Source organism: Callospermophilus lateralis, chromosome 9, assembly GCF_048772815.1.
Source record: "Callospermophilus lateralis isolate mCalLat2 chromosome 9, mCalLat2.hap1, whole genome shotgun sequence".
Classification (NCBI taxonomy): domain Eukaryota; kingdom Metazoa; phylum Chordata; class Mammalia; order Rodentia; family Sciuridae; genus Callospermophilus; species Callospermophilus lateralis.
Genome location: NC_135313.1, coordinates 56,775,913 through 56,796,135, shown reverse-complemented (window position 1 = coordinate 56,796,135; position 20,223 = coordinate 56,775,913). Strand labels below are relative to the sequence as shown.

Here is a 20,223-nt window from a genome sequence, read left to right as displayed (position 1 = left end):
TTTATCATTTTATAAGTATATTTAAACTATTTTTCCATAGGGATAGGTATGTAAAAATGATACAGAATGTTATACTAAATATTTCAATTTTAGACTTATTATAAAAGTAGATTAAAAAAAAAGTTGTAGCAGCATCTACTCTCATTTATTGCAAACTTATCCAGGGCTAGGTACTGTATTAAGTTATTCACTTACATTTTCTTTTTAAACAGCCATATGAAGTAGATATCATCTTCATTTTACAAATGAGAAAACTACATGTATTTGTGCTCTTCATTTATATTCTCTATGAAACTGAAAAAAAGGGCTTTTTAAATTTAACTTTATTTTTCTCTTAATACCTAGCTCAATGTCTTGTACTACTATATTGTGTGTGCTTAATAAGTGTTGAAATGATTAATTAAGAATCATTGGTTGGATTGAATTAATTTGTAACTTCTAGGTAGTTTAGCAAAGATCACTGTTGTGTATTTTTTTCAGGCAGTAAACTTAAAGTCCAGGAAATAAAATTAGCAGATAATTTTTAAAAATGAAGAGCAACAATGCATAATTAAGATGGAAAGGAAAATGTCAAGAATGTAAGGTTTAGAGTAATTGGACAAAAGGAAGAAAACCAAATAGAAATAATAAAACATTAATTACCCAGTGCATCATAATACTTGTTATATTTAACTACAAAATACTGAATTGTAGATTTGATAGTTATACATGAATATATTAATATATGCATCTGACATGAAGCTTACTTTTTTCAAGTGTGAAGTATAGTTCATCTAGCTTTCTGTGCTTTGCCAAAAGAATAAATGTATTTCCAATTCTTTCATAGAAAATTGTCCACTAGTACATTATGGCTAATTTTTCTAGATAGAAGAGCCTACCTTTCTCCTTTCTAACCATCCCTACCTGATGGCTATTAACTGTGCTGCATGTATATCCAAATTGTATCTATATTCACTCATGTATTTTAAATAACTAGTTTAAATTGCAATGAAATTGCACCCTATGTTTTGCATTTATTTTACTGAACCCTGCCACTGCAGTCTCAGTACTTATTCAATGCTTGCTAGTGGATTACTTATAGCTACCCTACTCAAGTGATCATGTAAATCCTCCTTTCATTTTGAGAATTGTAGGTTTTGAATACAGAAAACATTTTTGTAATACTTGTATTATCACAGTGTTATGTTCTGCCACTGTTTTTATTAAAACTTGCATTTATAGAAATTTAGACTTGAATCATTTTTAAATCTCACTAGGTATTGGAGCTATGTATCTGGTAGTAGTAGATCAGTATGGATGGTAGGCTTTTGTTTTATTGCTGAGTTTTAACATTAAAAGTGCTTTTTTGGGTAACACCCTTTTTTCTTCCTGCGTTTTTCAAAATTAACAGAAAATTATGACTCCTATAACAAGTTACCTATAAATTCAGTAAGTTATTTTTCTTGTTTGAATTTGAAGTCATGGTTATACTGTGAAGAAACCAGATAGAATATGGACTTGTGTAAATCTGTTTTCATTACCATAAAATTGTTGGTAAGTTGCATGATTAACTGATGACAGAACATTAGGTTATTGTATATGAAAGTTAATTTTCTTTTGAAGTATCACAAAAATCATATTTTGGGTATAGACTTGCTATGAGCTTTTTCTTTTCTTTCTTTCCTTCCCTCCATCTTTCCTCCCGGAATTGAACCCAGTGGCACTCAACCACTGAGTCACATCTCCAACCCTTTTTGTATTTTATTAGAGACAGGGTCTTGCTGAGTTACTTAGGGCCTTGCTAAATTGCTAAACTCTGGGTTTGAACTTGCAATCCTCCTGTTACAGCCTTCCACTGGGATTATAGGCATGCACCACTGCTCCCAGTGAAGCTTTTTCTTTTAATCCCCATGTTAGGGGAATGGTGTGGGGAGATTCTTGCTTTTCCTATTCTCTTTATCTTTGTGAGTTACTTCATTTTAAAATTTCTTTTTGGTAAGTATTGTAAAATGTTGTGTTTATTATTTGGTGCTGGGGATTGAATCCAGGGCATTGTGCATACTAAGCGTGTGCTCTACCACTGAGCTGTATCTCCAGCCCCCAAACTGTAGAGTTTTGGGAGAGAGGAAAACAAACAAACAAACAAAAACTTGTGGTCAATCAACCATGTTAAGTGAAAGTTATTTATTTCTTTATAAGTTTAGCTGGGCATGGTGATGCTCGCCTGTAATCTTAGCAGTTTGGGAGACTAAGGCAGGAGGATAGTAAGTTCAAAGTCAGCTTCAGCGATGTAGCAAAACCCTGTCTCAAAATAAAAAATAAAAAGGGCTGTGGATGTGATTCAGTGATTAAGCACCCCTGGGTACAATCTAAAACAAAAGCAAAAACTGATTTTAAGGCAACAATTAAGTGTTTCCACATAAGTTATCTGAAATACCTGATGGCAGACACTATGTTTTATTACTTAAAAAACAAACAAACAAATTGTACTTGTTACAATATGGATATACCATGTTCATTATTGTTATTAAGAACCTGGTACTATTTCTGGGTAAAAAAAAAACTGATGTATTTAATAAATTGGAGGCACAATAATGGAGTGGTTAAAAGAATATTGCTACCTGTGTTGGAGTACTTGGAATTAGACTTACCTTCTTCCAGGAATAACTATAATAACTGGAGTAGGGAAAATCTCCCTGTTTAAAAACATGAATGAACACCTGAAACAGTCAGAACCTGACTTTTTTTTTTTTTTTTTTTTGCAGTCATGGGAATTGAACGTTTTTCAAGTATGCTAGGCTGAGCTATATCCCACCCCTCTTTTAATTTTGAGACAGGTTTTGCTGAGTTACTCAGACTGGCCTCTAAATTGCAATCCTCATGTCCCAAGTAGCTGGGATTATAGGTGTGCCCCATGGTACCCAGTTTCTCTTTTTCTTTCTTTCTCTCTTCAGTGCTATGTATTGAACCCAGGGCCTCATTCATGCTAGGCAAGTTTACTCTACCTCTGAGTTACAGAGCTATATCGCCAGCCCCTCAAAACCTGTTTTGTGAGCTAGAGAACAATATGAGAGAATTTATAATACTGTTTTTTATGTGACATGAAAAATACATCCTTATTACTCTGCTTTTTCAGAATTATCCTGGCAAATTTTTAATAATCATATATTTTATTTTATTTTTAGTTGATTTAATTTTTTTATTTCTGGAAATTCTTGAATGTTCATTTTGCCAATGAATTTTATAATATTTTTCAGTTTATCCCAAGAAAAGTCTCATACAAAGACAATGACAAATAACACGGGGATAGAGAGTTAGACCTATTAATTGAAGAGAAAACTAAGGATGGTAATATGGCCAAGTGCTTTCAAAGAAAGTGACTTCAGTATTAAAGGATTAAGAGAGTGACAACCCATTATTGGATGTTGGGAAATGATGGGTTAAGAAACTTGATGTAATCCTCAAATATTTTTGTGAAAATTGTCTTTATGATCATCCTGCAATAGTCAAATAAAGTTGTATTCTCTTAAAATTTTGTTGGAAAAATTATACTGCATTCTTTGTTCTAAGAATTAGCATGTTAAAATTTCAAACTAAATTGTTTTCTGTAAGTTTATATAAACTTATTTCTGTAATATTTTTATTTTATATTTTTATTTTAAAAGTTCAATCAATCCTTTTTACTCCATTATTTACCATGAAGTTTTGATTCTCATTTTAAATGTGTTACTTTGAGTAGTAGTCTTTTCTGGTGTCAGTTTTCTTTTGATAATGAGAATTTATTATATTCAAAGGAAAACTTTTAAGCCTATTCTGAAACTTTTTAGGAGAGATTGTCAATGACTTGTTAACTGTTGTTACTTTAGTTGAAATTGGATCATATTCATGAAGAGATATATCTCTTCATATTTATATCTCTATATAGATACACCTCTAGTTTCTATGACAGTGCCTGCCACTTAATAGATTCCCCAAAATTTTTTTTTAAATAAATGAGAACTAAACAGAGGGAAATATCATCCTTTTCTCTAGGGAATGTATAATCTAATGATGGGGCTACAACAAATAAAAAAGATTAGTAATGCTTATAGATGGAGAGGAAAAGGTCATTTCAGTTGAGCTTAATAGTAAGTTTTAATTTTTAGGAGTTTGAATTTGATTTAGGAGGAATTTGGAGTGATAAATTTTGCAGAAGAAAATTAATGATAGGTCAGAAGAAAAACAAGCTATTTTTGTAGGACTGCTGTGTTAGTCAGCTTTTTAATTGCTGTGACCAAGATACTTGACAAGTACAACTTTGAAGAGGAAGTTTATTTTGGCTCACAGTTTCAGAAGTCTCAGCTGATTCCATTGCTCTGAGCTCATGGTGAGGCATAACATGATGGTGGAAGGGCTGATGGAGGAAAACTACTCAACTCATGATGTCCAGGAAGCAGACAGAGAAGGATCAGAGACAAATACAAAGGTACACCTCTAGAGACCTAATTCCTCCAGTCATTCCCACCTGCCTATAGTTACTGCCCAACTAGTCCATTCAGATTATTAATCCATCAAGTGGGTTAATCCACTAATTAGGTTTCAACTCTTACAGTCTAATCCTCTCACTGCTGAACATTTTCTGCCTTCACACAGGAGCTTTTGGGAAATACCTTATATCCAAACCATAATAACTACATCAGGTAGGTTAGGGGTTTTTTTGTTGTTGTTGATACTCTAAGGTAGTTCTGAGCCACATCTTTGACTATAAATGTGTATAGCAAGGAACAGAGCTGTCTGAAAACATCAATGACTTTAAAAAAATTTTTGTGATGCTTTCCAAATACTGAATTCTGAAACTCTGTGTAACCAGGGACATGTTATATTTACTAAAGATAGAAAATAATTTTTTCTATTTTCCTCAAAAAAATTCTGAAAAACAATAAACATTAAATATAAAAGCATAAAACAGTATAATCACATGCAATATATCATCACATACATATTTCATCTCACACATGGATGTTTAATCTTTAAATAGCCCAGCAGGATTATGTACACCCAAATTCCATTAACCATAATATGTTTTGTCATCTTCATTCTTTTTCAAGTTCTAGCCCACACTTTCATGTAAGATTATTAATGTCAGACACAAAAATTAATATAGGAAAAATAATGTTTTATTTTATAAATATAATCTTTTATAATATTGGAAACTAAATACAATATTTTTTATTGATTGAATGGACAGGCTCAGATAATAATTATTGAAATATCATCAGTTCATTACTAAATATGCCTTAAAAATTCTGTAAGTGCAATAGGATTGAATGTATTTTTACACTATTGATTGCTTTGCTTACAAAGTTTTTACCTATTAGAATGTTTTTGAGATTTTGCATATTTTATATTTAAAAGAAAATATCTTTCTGTGACAATGTGCTGTTGAAACAGAGTTTGTTTATAGTTGATATCTCATTTATACCAAGATTGATATCTCCTATATTATCAGTAGAGAAAGCAGTTTGTAATTGTAAAGTATCTATGTATGCAAACATATTTGATGGATTTTAAAATTATTTCCCTAGGAAACATAACATTTGAAACAATGATGGAAATTCTCCGAGATAAACCAAGTGGCATTAATATGGAGGGAGAATTCCTGACCACTGCAAGCATGGTTTCTGTTTTACCTCAAGATTCCAACCTTCCTTGCATTCACTTCTTTACGGGGACTCCTGATCCTGAGAGGTAAAGTCACAAAATACTGTGAACTATCAAGTGGTCATGGTATGGGGAAGAATCATAGTGTGTTGATAATTCTGTGAGACTAAATTTTTGTTACATAAATAAGACAACTTGTTGGTGGATTTTCTGGGCCAATTTTAGATTGCAATTTCCATATATGTGTAACTGTTCTCATTTTTTATGGGAAGAAAAGGCTTATAGTTTTGTATTTACCCTTATCTGTACTCCTCTTTCCTACAAATATATTTAACATTGTCAAGAAAAGAAGGTAGATAGGTTTTTCTACTCACATTTCAGACATTAATGACATTAGATGATTTATAAGTTAGTAAATTGAATAAGTAATGTAGTTGTTCTAGATTTACTTATGTACATATAGAAAACACATACATATAAAACTTAAACTATCAGTAGTTCAAGTTATATCTTTAGGACTTTATTTGTAGACTATCTTGATTCAAGTCATTTGTATCTCTTACCAAATTTAACACCACATTATATTTAGAAATGATTTCATACTTGCTATCCCTTAATGTTATAGACTTTCATATTGTTAAAGATATTTCAAGAAGTTAGAGTGTGAAACCTGTGTCCCCTCATTAACACTTGTGCTGATTTTCACCCCAAGTTATAATCCTCAGTCTATAACACTGAGGATTGTTCTTACCTTAGGAAATGGAAAACTGTTCATTCACTGACATGGTGTATGTGCTGTGCTCTCAGTAGGTGGGTATAATGCAGCCCTAAATTAAGCATTGTCCCTGCCATAAATGAGATCACACTGTATACTGGGAATTGGGCATAAGCATAATTAATGTGACAGGAACAACTTACTTATGTAGCATCATTAACAGAAACTTCTCTAAGAGAATCTTGGAAAACTTAGAATAATGCTGAATTTTTAAACATTTTGACATGTCAATTTAATTAAGTGTCTTTCTTCTAGATCAGTTTTTAAGCCTTTCATATTTGTGCCACATATTTCACAACTGTTGGATACCAGTTCACCAACATTTGAACTTGAAGATCCAGTTAAAAAGAAGCTGCACTTAAAGAGTAAGCCTGACAGAAGACACCCACTCTACCAAAACCACCAACAGGCTTTGGAAGTAATAAATAATAATGAGGTATTATTATATTATATTATTTGTTGTATCATTAGAATAGTTTAAAATATGATTCAATCTGAATTCTAAACATTGAAGAACCAATTTCTTTCCTTCATGTAAAAAAGTAGGTTTATAAATAGTATAGATGCTGCTGGAGATGATGGTGCCTGCCTGTAATCCCAGCAGCTTGGGAGGCTGAGGCAGAAGGATTGGATTTCAAAGCCAGCCTCAGTAACAGCGAGGTGCTAAGCAACTCAGTGAGACTCTGTCTTTAAATACAAAATAGGGCTGGGGATGTGGCTCAGTGGTCGAGCGCCCCTGAGTTCAATCCCCGGTACCCTCTTCCCCCCCTCCCCCCAAAAAGAAATAGTGTAGATGCTATTACTATAGTAAAGCTGTATTATTTTTACTTTTGGTTAAGAATATGCATGTTGTGACTATTTTAGAGAAATTTAGTATATTAAACATAACAATAACTAACATTTATTAAGCACTTATCATATACCATTTTATATGGATTATTTTATTTAATCTGCACAATCATTTTATGAGATAGGTATTATTGTTATCTCCATTTTACTGATAAGGAATCCAAGACTAGGAGAGAGGTTTAGTAATTAGCTTAGTATCTCACACCAAAAATTACAAAGACTCTAAAGGGCAGTAAATCTTAATCCTACAACTGCAGATGAAAATTAATTGAAAGTGATTGAAGGCCTCATAGACTTAAAATAATAAGTTCTTTAAAAAAAATAATATATGCTTATTATTTTAAAAAAGTGAACATTGTAAAGAGCAACATGTCACCTGAAATCTCCAGAAATAAGCAGATGTATTTATTTTATGACATAGATTGAAAGTTAATTTTATAAAATATACCTCTTCAGCCCTCCCTATCCCTTGCCCATCCAACTCCCCCCTCCCCCCCATAAGAATGATATGGGGCTGGGGTTGTAGCTCAATAGTAGAGTACTTGCTTAGCATGTATTAGCATGCATGCATGAGGCCTTGGGTTTGATCCCCACCCAGCATTGCAAAAAAAAAAAAAAAAAAAAAAAAAAAGGAAGAAGAAAAGAAAGGAAAAAGAAAATACAAGTGCTGTCTAAAGGTAACTATCAATTGACAACGTGCAATGAAGGAAAAGATTAACCATCCTATATCTTTTCTTGGCTATTTTTACCACTTGCTCATTTTTCTTGCTATATAATCCTTTAACTTTTTCAAGATCTAGGCATTTACGTCTGTCTACATTTAAATCAATTAAATTAATTTTCCTCCAGGTAATTACTCATTTTTGCTTGTAATATGTTTGCATGGTTATCTGTCTTTTCCCCTCACTTCACTATTTTGCTTTTGTTTGAAGCACTTTGCCAGACTTCCTATTTGCTAAGAATTCTTAATGCTGATTCTGCTTTATTGGGGACCAGTTTGTTTTCACATCTGGTCTACAGTCTAAATACTGTTTTGTAGTTTAGTGGTGTGAAATGAGAGGCAAGCAATAGGAACCCACTTAGTATGCTGACTGGGGCCCAAGTCACTGGGCCTGAGGTGTCTATCATTCCTATGTACTTAGCTTATTCTCCACACTCAGAACAGTGTGGTGAACAATGATGAGCACTCTGATTCTTTGGCCTTTGCTCAAGTCCCTTAGTGTTATGCTTCAGGAACTTCTACTGGGTCCCTTTACTCCTCCTGTGCAGTTTCCACACAGCCTCTCTTGCTCATGATTGCTCTCATGAGCTTTCACTTCTCTTTTCCCCATTATACTGCTTCTGGGAGGTGACTTTTATAGAGTTAGTATTAAGTATTTGTTAAACTAAATTAAATTGCTGATTGGAATTACAAAGTAATTTGGTGATAAAAATGAAAAGCTTGGGGCTAGGGTTGTAGCTCAGTGGTAGAGTGCTTATCTAGCATGCATGAGGCACTGGGTTTGATCCTCAGAACCACATTAAAAAAAATATCCACCTAAAACTAAAGATACATAAATAAATAAATTTAAAAAATTAAAAGCTGTTACTGTTTAAAAGATGTTAATTGTTGATTGACAATATAAAGTCATGGAAAAATAACATAATTTGAGGATGATATCAATAAGCTATGTTCTAGTTCTGACTCTATAACAACTTTTTTGTTTTAGGGAGACTCAGTCCTACTGATAGCTTTAATTTACATTTCTTGATTACTAGTGAAATAGAAAATCTTCTATATTTATTGGTATAAATATTAAATGACTTGGCTGGTTTTTTTTCATAGCTTATTTTTCAGTTGATTTAAAATTTTTTTTTAGTTGTTGATAGACCTTTCTTTTATTTATTTATATGTGGTGCTGAGAATTGAACCCAGTGTCTCACACATGTCAGGCAAGTGCTCTACGCTGAGCCCCAGCCCCAGCCCCTCTCAGTTGACTTTTGGGTCATTTATGTTTGTGTGTTTTGCATCAAAGAGGCAATAAATACGAATGTTAACTTTGTTATGTGCAGGGATTTTGTTGTTGTTTTAAAATATATTTTTTTAGTTGTTGATGGACCTTTAGTCATTTATTTATATGCAGTGCTAAGAATTGAACCCAGTGCCTCACACATGTGAGGCAAATGTTTACCACTGAGCCACAACCCCAGCCCTTGTTGTTGTTGTTTTTGATGCTGATAATTGAACTCAGGGATTTCATTCAGTCTAAAATAGAGTTTCATTCCTTCTATATTTACATATTAGAAGGGGTAACTAATCCAGAAGTAGAAACCACAGTGAACAAATCTTGTCTGTGAGGGTGGGTTGGAATTTGGATAGATTCATGTACTCATGTATGTGTATTTGTGTACTTTTCATTGTTTAGGATAAAGCCAGAACAATATTGGATAACATGAGGAAGCTGGAGAAAGAACTATTCAAAAAGATGGAGTCAGTCCTCCAAAACAAGCATCTTGATATGGATAAAATCGCTAATCTCTTTCCTCAGAGTACAAAAGATGAAATTAGAATTTATAAGGAAAATATTACTTCATAGTGAGTGATCATAGAAATGGTGGAAATCTCCCTCAAAGTCAGAATCCATTGTCATGAGGTAAACCTACTTAGCTATTATTCTTTAATAGCATTCAAGTGATAGTTCAACTGTTAAAACTCATATAGTTTTGCTGAGATACTGACAAAGAAAACATTGGAATCAAGCACATATATCATGGGGTAGCTAGGTGTTATTCCAGGCAATTATTTCTTTTAGCCACAATAACTTTTTTTTTGTCACAATAATTAAGTACTCAGGTGCTGGGGCTGAGGCTCAGTGGTACAGCACTTCCCTCTCATGTGTGAGGCATTGGGTTTGATCCTCAGCACCATATGAAAATAAATAAAATAAAAGTATTGTGTCCATCTACAACTAAAAAAAATCAAGTATTCAATTCTATATAAAGCATAAGACATTAATATAATGCATGGATTTATACTTATAATTTTGTAGTTCCCTCAAATCATTTTATCAATTATTTTAAGTTTTTTTTTAGTAATGGAAAAATATGAAGTAGTGAGTTTTCTTATGCTTTAGGCAAATATTAACCAGTGCTAACAAGGGAATTTTCTAGATTTACACACTAAATCTTTATCATTGTATTAATTCTGAAAATACACTCTATTCATTCAAACACACTCTATATCAAGAGTTAGCTTACCAGTGAACTGATAGCTCCAATTGTTTAGCCTTCCACTGTCTCTTAGAAACCACTATTTTGTTTTTAGTTTACTCTGTTTTGCTTTCCCCAGAATGTTGGAATCATACAGTAGGTATTCTTTCAGATTGATTTCTCTTGCTTACTAGTAATATACACTTAAGTTACTCTGTGTTTTTCATGACTTGACAACGCCTTTCTTTTTAGCACTGAATAATATCCCATTGTCTGGATGTATCATTACTAAAGGACATCTTGGTTGCCTTTAAGTCTTGGCAGTTATGAATAAATCTACAAACTGCCATATGCAGGTTTCTGTGTAGATGTAAAATTTCAACTTACATTGGGTAAATACAAAGTGTGCAATTGCTGGGTCATATGGTAAGAGCATGTTCAGTTTTTGTAAGAATTTGCCAAACTGTCTTCCAGAGTCACTACCATTTGCATCCCCACCAGCAATGTTGCACCATATCCTTCCCGGCATTTTTTATGTCAGTGTTTTAAATTTTTACCATTCTAATAGTTGTGCAGTTTTTCCTCGTTTTAATTTGCAATTCCCTAGTGACATGAAATGTTGAACATCTTTTCATTGCTTATTTGCCACCTGGGTACATCTTCTTTGGTGAGGTGTCTGTTCAGATCTTTTGTCCATTTTGAAATCAGTTGTTTGTTCATTTTCTTATTGTTGAGTCTAAAACTCTTTCAAAGACATTGTTCTTGGGTTAAAGTCTCTTAACAAATACCACCAAGAGCCTGCTAATTAATCTGTCCTCTGTCTTTATCTTATTACACTTTCACCATTGTTTTTTATGGTTCAACTATGCTGCTCTTTCAAGACTTGGAATGTGCCCAGTTCCTTCCTCATGGCTATACCCTCTGTTGTACCATTCATTCCATGTTCTCACCTTTTGTAGTTCTTTTAATGGTTTTGCCAAGACAGGAATTCGTTAAGGAAGTTTTCCTCAAACCACAAGTTCAGGTCTCTCCTAAATACTCTTGGAGCCACACGCTATCCTGATCACAAATTAATTATACATTAAATATTTACACAGAACATTAAACACAGTAGAACAAAGCTTTATGAAACTAGGAATCATATTTGTTCTTACTGTTGTATGCGCAGTGTTCAGTATTGTGTCTGGCATGTAATAAATGCTTATTAATAGATATTTGCAAAATGAATATTCAGATACTGACAGGAAAATTTTATAAAGTCCTCTGCCTATAAAAATGCAAGGTTGCAAAAATTATCTAGATAATTTATCTATACAACTTGTTAGCTTTTGATAATTTTCAAATCAAGCTGTTGTTTCTTTCCATATTAGAAATGGGAATATATCCCCATATGAAAGCAAGGATTATTGGGGCTGGAGCCATGGCTCAGTGGTAGAGAACTTGCCTCACACGTGTGAGGCACTAGGTTCAATCCTCAGCACCACATAAAAATAAATATATTGTGTCTATCCACAATTAAAAAAGTTTAAAAAAACAAGGATTATTAATGTAAATTAATATAATATAGCTTGACTTTCACTGTATAAATGCAATGTGGTATTGGGCTGTGAGTACTTGTGGGGGTAATTAATGCCTTGGGATATATTGTAAAAAATTTAAGGTTTTATTAAATTGTATCTATTGTAAGAGTAAAAAATATAGTTGCTGAATTAAGCTTTTTATTAGGTCAACCCTTAAATTATATTATAAACCAAGGGAGTCATCTAATAAATTGAGTACTTTACAAAAAGCTACGTTGTTTGATCTTGATGAAAATATCAGTTTATATATTTATTGTTAAAAAAAAGAATGTTGTCCTAGAAATAATATGCAGCCTAGAATTTTGGAAAGTTAGTTCCTTCTTGTAAAATTTTCCAAAAACAGTTCTACATAGTGAATTTTTCTCTTTTGATTAATTACTTCAGATTTCCATCATGCCAATTGCAGAACTTTAAAATCTGTCTTTTCCTGAAGAATAGTGATAATATGTATGGTCCTGAACTGTGTTTCCAGTCATCATTCATCACATGGGTATAAGATACAAAGGGGCAAAAACCAAGAGCTGTATTCTGATGCATAACTTTTGGGTCACTAATCATTATTCTCCAAGTACTTTATCTTATTCTAAAAATATTAAAAGCAGAGCACAAATTAGGCACGGACTTGTTCATTGAGAGTTAAGATAACAATAGACTATGCTGAAGATTAGTAAAAAGGGGTAGATTTTAATCAAAATTGTATCAGATAATTTTCTCAGCTGTGACTCTACATATTAAAAATCATGAGATGTGGCTCAGCAGTAGAGTGCTTGCCTAGCATGTGCAAGGCACTGGGTTCGATCCTCAGCACCACATAAAAATAAATAAAATAAAGGTATTGTGTCCAACTACAACTAAAAATAATATTTAAGAAAAATCATGAAATGTATGTAAGGCACTCTTAATTTCATGTTAACTCACTCATAAAAGGTGTTTAGTGAATTCATAATTGGGGAAGTTCCTATGCACAGGACCTAACGGGTCATGAAGAAAGGGACAGTCTTAAGAAACTCATTTAAGAAAACATTAAGAACTTAGATTAAAGACCCGTTTGATAGTATCCGTATCATTGCAGTTGCCCAAAGAAAAGATGACAGCAGTGAAAGTTAAAATAGGTAGTTTATTGAGAAACTTGCTTTGTCAGTGAGAAAGTAACAGTTACAAATATTTTTATTTAATAAAATTAGCATATCCTTAATCTAAAAACATCTCTTAAAATCCTTTATCTGAAACTGCAGATCATTCTGATCTAGGATGTTCTTTTAGTGTCTCCCATGGAAAAAGAGGTTGCAGAATCCTTTTGTGCAAATAACAGAACATATGCAGTATGACTTGTTCATAAATAAAAAATTTCTCCACTTGAGTTTGAGTTGCCTGCATGCATGTAAGTTACATCTCTACTGGAACAGCAGTGAGGCTTTATGCTTACTCCTGAGCATTCAAAGAGTATTAACGTGATCATATTTTTTTAGAAAAAGTTCCTCCACAAGACAGTTCTGTTTAAAGACACGCCCATTCTCTAATGATAGCTTGAAATTTGTATAGGTTAATGGTATACTAAAGTAAAATTTACTTGTTAAATACACTAGGCTTCCATGCAGGTTTTAAAAAGATTTATATATTTGTTGCATTAAAAGGGCAATCATTTTCTAAACGGCTTTACATAGAAAACACTAAACATGAGATAAACATTTCAACATATTTTAAGTAAGTTAAACTGACACTAATAATTAAGTAGATGTTCAAAAATCATGTGAATAACTCCCTTTAATTTTCTGAAGATGAACTTTATCTGAGGGTGTTATGGCCTGAATGTTTGCATCCCCTCAAATTCATATGTTAAAATGTAATTCCCAGTGGGATGGTACTGGGGGGTGACTAGGTCATGAGGGTAGAGCCCTCATGAATGGCATCAGTCCCTTTCTCAGGGCTGAAGAGTTTTTCCCTTCTACCATGTGAGGTCACAGCAAAAGGGCACCAGCTGTAAACCAGAAATCAGGCCTTCACCAGACACTGAGCCTGCCCATGTCTTAAATCTTAGACTACACAGCCTCTAGACCTATAAGAAATAAGTTTCTGTTGTTTATAAGCTATCCAGTTTGTGGTGTTTTTTGTTATAGCTGCCTTAATGGACTAAGATAGCAACATTTAGTAATTTAAAAATTTATAGTTTTTTTTTAATACATAGAATTCATAGACTGAATTCTAAAGGTAGTCATAGGGTGCTATGTCTAGAAGTTTTAACTCTTGACTTGGACTATACATATGGTCCTTTTTATTCACTGAAGGGAGAAAAGTAGTAGGGTTATTATTCTGTACTATGTTGCTTTGTTCAAATAATAAGTGATACATCACATGGCAATAATTTTTTAATATTTAAATAAATATGCACAAATTACTATCTGTAGCACAAAAGTTAGAGATTAGATTTTGATGATAATATTTATAGAGGTTTTTATTCCTTTCCTAATGACATAGATTAGTACTTTGGTTAGAAGAGCAAGAAGAGACAAGCCTATTTAAAAAAAAAAAGGCAGTGATTCTAATTTGTTAATGAGTTTTTTTCGAAGAAATCGACAGGGGCTGGGAGGAATAAGAACCTCTTATTAGATTCAGTAAATTATTTTTTTTAGGAAGTGCCATCAATAAATGTAAAGTTACCATAATTTTATGTCCATTTCACCAGCAGAACATCTGTCAAATTTGGCAATTAAAAGGAATTGTCAATTGGATATTGATTTTGAAGTTATAGCAAACAGTTGCAGGAAGAAATCATTTTATAATGTTGCCACACTAGTATTATTTATAGTAATTATTATATTCACTATCAGAACTTTTCCTTTTGTTTTTTTCTTTTTCCTAGGTCACTTTCCTATGTGTTTTACATACTAAAACCACAGTGTTAGCACAGGGCGGGGGGAATGCATCTTGTCAGATTTTACAGAAGTGGCAACTAAGGCTCAGAGAGGTTCTAACTTGCCCAAGATCACACAGATAAATACTGGATCTGGGGCCAGAATATGATTCCATGGGGGATTCTCTCCTTTATAACTAGGACTTAGGAGAAAGTGAGGATGGGGGTGAATGCTCAATTTCTTTATAGCTTTCCTGTTGGGGGTTGTTTGTATTAATAGCAGAAGTCTGTTCAGGACTCTTTTGAAGAAATCTGTAAAACAAGTACTCATCCCGAAATTCATATTCATTGGTAATATGTTGGATGACTCCCCCTTGCACCAGTCTGTCTCCATATATCACAGCTTCACCACGGTCAGAGGCAAGGCCAACTTCAATTAGCCAGTTCACCAGGTCACAGCCACAGAAGGTCCCAGCAGAAGTCTTTGCACCACACCTGTATGTCAAAGGAATGATTCACCCATATGTTCTGTAAACCTGGTATCAGCACTGCATGGTAGAGGACAAGCAAGGAAAAAATAGAAGGAAACAAGGGAAGACGGCACGATAGTTAAAAGCATGGCAGGAATGAAACTGTTCTGAATATAAAGGGATTGTTAACTTTCCTGACCCCAGAAAGACTCCTGGAGAAAAATAAAATATGCCAATAATGCTTGTGAAAACAGAAACGCTTCAACAACAAAAAATGGACATAGGTAATGTCTGAATATTATATATATTATGATTTCTTATATTCTTATTTGTGCTAAGTAATTTTAATTGTCTCAGGAATATTACGTATTTTTTGTAAGCTCTTAAGAAGTTACTGTTTTTATTAAACTACTCAAATCAAACTTTATTTCCAGCTTATCGTGCCCACAAGTAGTCTTTCTTTCCATCAGCAGTCAAGACAACCACACTTTTGTGTTTGTCAGGATTTGCTTCATTAAAAAGCAAGGAAAGAATAAGTGAGATCTCTCTTGCTACAAATCTTAAGATTTTTTAAAATGTGCTTTATAAAATCTACTTCTTGATCACTTAAATTTTGTCTTCTTAATGCAAATATGAGGTCCTTCAAATATGTTCAAATAAACAAGGAAAAGAGAAATGCAAAAAAAAAAAAAAAAACACCCAAACCCAATTACATAAATTCTGTACAAATATGCAATAGACAACAAAAATCTGTCCACAAGCATCAGTCAAGCTGTAAGACCTAAAGTGCTTGACAATGGGAAATAGCGAATGAAGATTGAGATGAAATGAAAAACAGGTGACAAGAATTTAAAAACATTTTATCATAAATAAAATATATGTGTTTCATATAAGAATTATAAAAAGATTAATAAACAAAAATGTTTCTCAAGTATGTAAAAATCACAGTATGTTTTGTTTTGAGGTGCTGGGGATGTCACCCAGGGCCTTCATGCTTGTTAGGCAAGCACTCCACCGCTGAACTACATCCCCAACCCCAGATTACAATATTTTAACTTAGTAATAAGATATCTTAACTTAATTCTTTGCAACTGCAAACATCATTTTGACAGAAGCCTGAATGTTACAACCCCTGTCTGAGCCTTCTTCCTGTTTGTTGGCTTTTAATTTATAGTTTAATGGCTTCTGTCCCAGACACCAATTGAATAGTTTCTTGAAGACTGTGATCAGGCAGCTGTAACAAAAGACCATGGAAATGTACAGAGTGTCAGAGAATATGATGTTGTATAGGCAGTAGAGTCTGGAAAGGGACAGGGAACAGGCCAGAACACTACCAGCTGGTGCCCATTCAACCATCTGGGGCCAAGGCAGCCTGCATCCTTGCAAATAGTAAGAGCTACACTTCCCGACAGTTGGCAAGCACAACAGGCCTGACAGAGCTAACAACAGAGTTTTCTTTTTTAATTTTGAAAAGCAGTTTTAAGTTGTTGATGCGGATAATATCTTGAAATAATTGTGCTCAGCTCTTTAAGGGTAGAACATTAACTTTTCTCCATAGTTTATCATTAGGCTAGGCATATCACAGACATTTTGTCACCTAATTCAAACAATATTGAGAGTCAAATTTTTAAAGAAAAGGAAAACTAAGGCTAGAGAATTAAGAACTAAGGCTAGAACCTGCCTATTGTCACACAGCCAAGAAACTTCAATTCAGGAGTTGAATTCTAGTATTAACTTACACCCAAATGCTTCCCCTTTCCACCATCTAACCAAGGCTACCTTCTGATTATAATTGCATGTATATTAAATATAGTGGCATAATAGGTGCAAACAAACTATCCTATATAATTTTCAGTTATACACATGTTACATTCATATGTTTTATTTTTCTTTCATGACAACCAAAAATATTTACACTACAAATTTGTTTATTCAAAGTTGATCATTTCCTGCTGCAGTATATTTCATACCTTGAAGATATAATGTCATAGACCAAAGGAAGATTAGGACTTGGGGTGAAATATAAGCAGCAGAATTAATTAAGAGGCAGAAATTTTATTATTATTATTTGTGGTACCAGGGATTGAATCTGGGGCACTTTACCCCAGAGCTACATCCTTTTTAAAAAATTTTGAGACAGGGTCTCACTAAATTAACATGGCTGGCCTTGAATTTGCGATCCTCCTGCCTCAGCCTCCCAAATTGCTGGGCTTACAGGAGTGTGCCACCACTCCTGCCTTCATTTTGTTTTCTTGGCAACAGCATTAGTAATATGAAACAATATAACACTAGAAAATGGGAATATAAAACCACTTCTGAATCCAATGTATTTCAAAGCTTTGTGAGAGACACTAATGGCCAACATGAAGTGAATGTTAATATTCTACCACATTCTGGTTTGTTTTAAAGTTCTCACATTTTATGTAGAAATCAGAAGTCATATGATATTTTAAAATATTAAAATCAAAGTGATATGGCTCTTTCATATGCTACTATATACTGACCCATAACGATTAGCCTATTAAAATCCAAAAACAATACAATTATTTGGATCTGCAATGGTAATTTGCTTACCTTCTTTCCTTGACGATGTTACGGATACAGAGGTCACGGTGATAATGGATAAATTGTTGACAGGTCATTTTTATTTCCTCAGAAACAGGAGAATCTCTGTTTTCTGCTGTTTCTTTATTGTTCCATAGAAATTCAAGTCTGAAAACCAAAATTTAAGGAATTTATTTTTTCGTATTGGAGATTGATCCTGGAACTTTGTTAAAACTAGGCAAATGCTCTACCACTGAGTGACATCCTCAGCCCCCCCGCCCCCCACCTTTTTTTGTGGTCCTGGGGATTGAAACCAGGATCTTGTTACATGCAAGGCAAGCACCCTACCAACTGAGCTATATCCTCAGCCCCTCAGCCCCTTTTTAAGAACTGTTTTTTGTCTTGATACAGATTCTCACTAATATGCCCAGGCTGGCTTCAAACTTGAGGCCTCCCAGGGAGCTGGGATTATAGATGTGTACTACCATGCCTGACTAAGGAGGCTATTTTTTTAAAAAAATTATTCACTTCCTTAAAGTTTTTTTTCTAAAACTTTATTTTATTTTTATTTTTATGTGGTGCTGAGTATTGAACCCAGTGCTTCACATGTGCTAGGCAAGTGTTCTACAACTTGCTACAACCCCAGCCGAAGGAGGCTATTTTTAAGGAAAGAAAAGCATGGAGAGAGAATCCTTTCTGCTCCATCAAAATGGCTGTTCCAAAGCCAGTCACCAAATTTCCCATCTCATCTACAACACAACTGATTCTGCATTTGGTTTCCTTTTCACAGAAGGCTGGGTGAGTAACCTAATTATTTTATAAATCCTCTAGACATTTTTGGCTCATTTCAGTTTTTACTAAGAAATTTTCCTGCATTTTACTGTTTTGAAACACAAAGATAACTTAGAGATCAAATAGTTTACTAAATCATTTTGAAATTTTGGTATCACAGAGGCAAATACTGGGCTCTGGAGTACAGACTGGTTTTGTTTTGGCCAGCCCACACAATAGAACTGTTGAGTAGTTCACATTATGAAGCTGATAACTAAGTTCAATAACTTTCTTACTATGCTTTTCCTTCATGAAATGATTATGACCCTAACAGTGAAGTCTTAGTGAATAAGATGATGCTGATGCTGAAGGAGAAGAAAGAAAGAAGAAGAGATACTGTTTTGGGGCACTGTTCATAGAGCAGGTAGGATGAATTCTATCAGCACTTCTAATTTCTACTAATTTTGACTTTAAAAGCAAATGAAGTACAAAGATTTGTCCCTCTGCCTTTTCCTCCCACTTACAAGTTGCAATACTTGTTACTTTTTAAAATTCTTGATCTTAATTCAAAGAAGCCCTTTACTAAGCCAATAAAATAATTTAGAAAGAAAAATTGAGTTTTCTATAAGTTAGTTTGATAGAGGAATCCTGTTGTCAAAAGTGAAAGACAATCAAATATATACCTTTGGGGGAACACCACTTACTACTTCCCTTTCTAAAGACATGTTCAAGTTTTATTTAACTTTATGTAGCTAATGGCATAGATCGAAATCAGAGTCCATCAGTTTTTGTTAAAATGAAAATTATATTGCTCCATTTATAATAGTTCTTCCAACATTTTCTCTGCAATTATTTACAACTATGGGAATCAACAGATAACCCTTATATGGTGTTTAGTGGTGGTCTAACAGTTTAAAGGTATAAAAATATCAGTATCTTAATATTGGCTTTGTCATCAAATTTAGGAATATAGAGATTTATTTCAAAACTAAATTTACCTTCTTTTGAAAGGGAGGATGATTAAATGTTTGTCCAATCCAAAGATTCCAAAGGAAATAAATCCCTAGGGAAGAAAACAAAATTATTTTTTCTGAATGCAGCAATAAAATTGTAAGAGCAGGAATTAAGGAAGTCACCAAATTTAGTGCTTGAGGAGGCAAACCTATAGTGTGATTAGAGCAACATTTCAAATGGAGCATACAAAGCAGGTACTCTAAAGTTCAGTACCTGGAACCAGACATGTTTGCTGCCTCTTCCCAATCATTCTGTCCTAATTATGATGGGTGATAAAAACTAATGCTGAGCAACCACATTCCTATGACTTCTTACTAAAGAAAAATGAAAATATTTAAGGATTATATGTCTTTGTTTTCTTGTTTTTGAAAAAAAACTCCCACTGTGTTTAGGTATTTATTGTTTTTCTGTTGAAACTTCATAAATTACATAATTAACAAGTGCTGAAATATCCAATAATAATAACTGAACAGAATTTATGTGAAGTGATACTGGCTAGCGGTTAGGGAAAGGGCTTGAAGGAATTGGAATAATAAGGCAAACTGGCACCAGATATCAGCC

The 20,223-nt window shown here is 33.5% G+C and overlaps 2 protein-coding genes across 6 annotated transcripts in view; one reads left to right on the top strand and one right to left on the bottom strand.

Annotated features, from left to right (window-relative positions):
* Positions 1 to 13,366, top strand: part of Scrn3 (secernin 3) — a 29,920-nt gene extending 16,554 nt beyond the window's left edge. The window contains exons 5-7 of one of the 3 annotated variants that reach the window (XM_076866868.2): positions 5,544 to 5,706; positions 6,650 to 6,830; positions 9,649 to 13,366. In XM_076866868.2, the coding sequence (XP_076722983.1) occupies positions 5,544 to 5,706; positions 6,650 to 6,830; positions 9,649 to 9,819 (515 nt within the window). In that variant the 3' untranslated portion in view covers positions 9,820 to 13,366. Of the gene's footprint in view, positions 1 to 4,305; positions 4,418 to 5,543; positions 5,707 to 6,649; positions 6,831 to 9,648 lie in introns of those variants that run through there. The other 2 variants (XM_076866867.2, XM_076866869.1) reach the window with 2 other exon arrangements.
* The window catches only part of Gpr155 (G protein-coupled receptor 155), a 43,444-nt gene continuing 36,330 nt past the window's right edge, over positions 13,110 to 20,223 (bottom strand). For 2 of the 3 annotated variants that reach the window (XM_076866864.2, XM_076866863.2), the window contains exons 14-16: positions 19,647 to 19,711; positions 17,908 to 18,045; positions 13,110 to 15,358 (exon numbers count right to left, since the gene is read on the bottom strand). In XM_076866864.2, coding sequence (XP_076722979.1) covers positions 15,061 to 15,358; positions 17,908 to 18,045; positions 19,647 to 19,711 — 501 coding nt within the window. In that variant the 3' untranslated portion in view covers positions 13,110 to 15,060. Of the gene's footprint in view, positions 15,412 to 17,907; positions 18,046 to 19,646; positions 19,712 to 20,223 lie in introns of all 3 variants that reach the window. The other variant, XM_076866865.1, reaches the window with a different exon arrangement.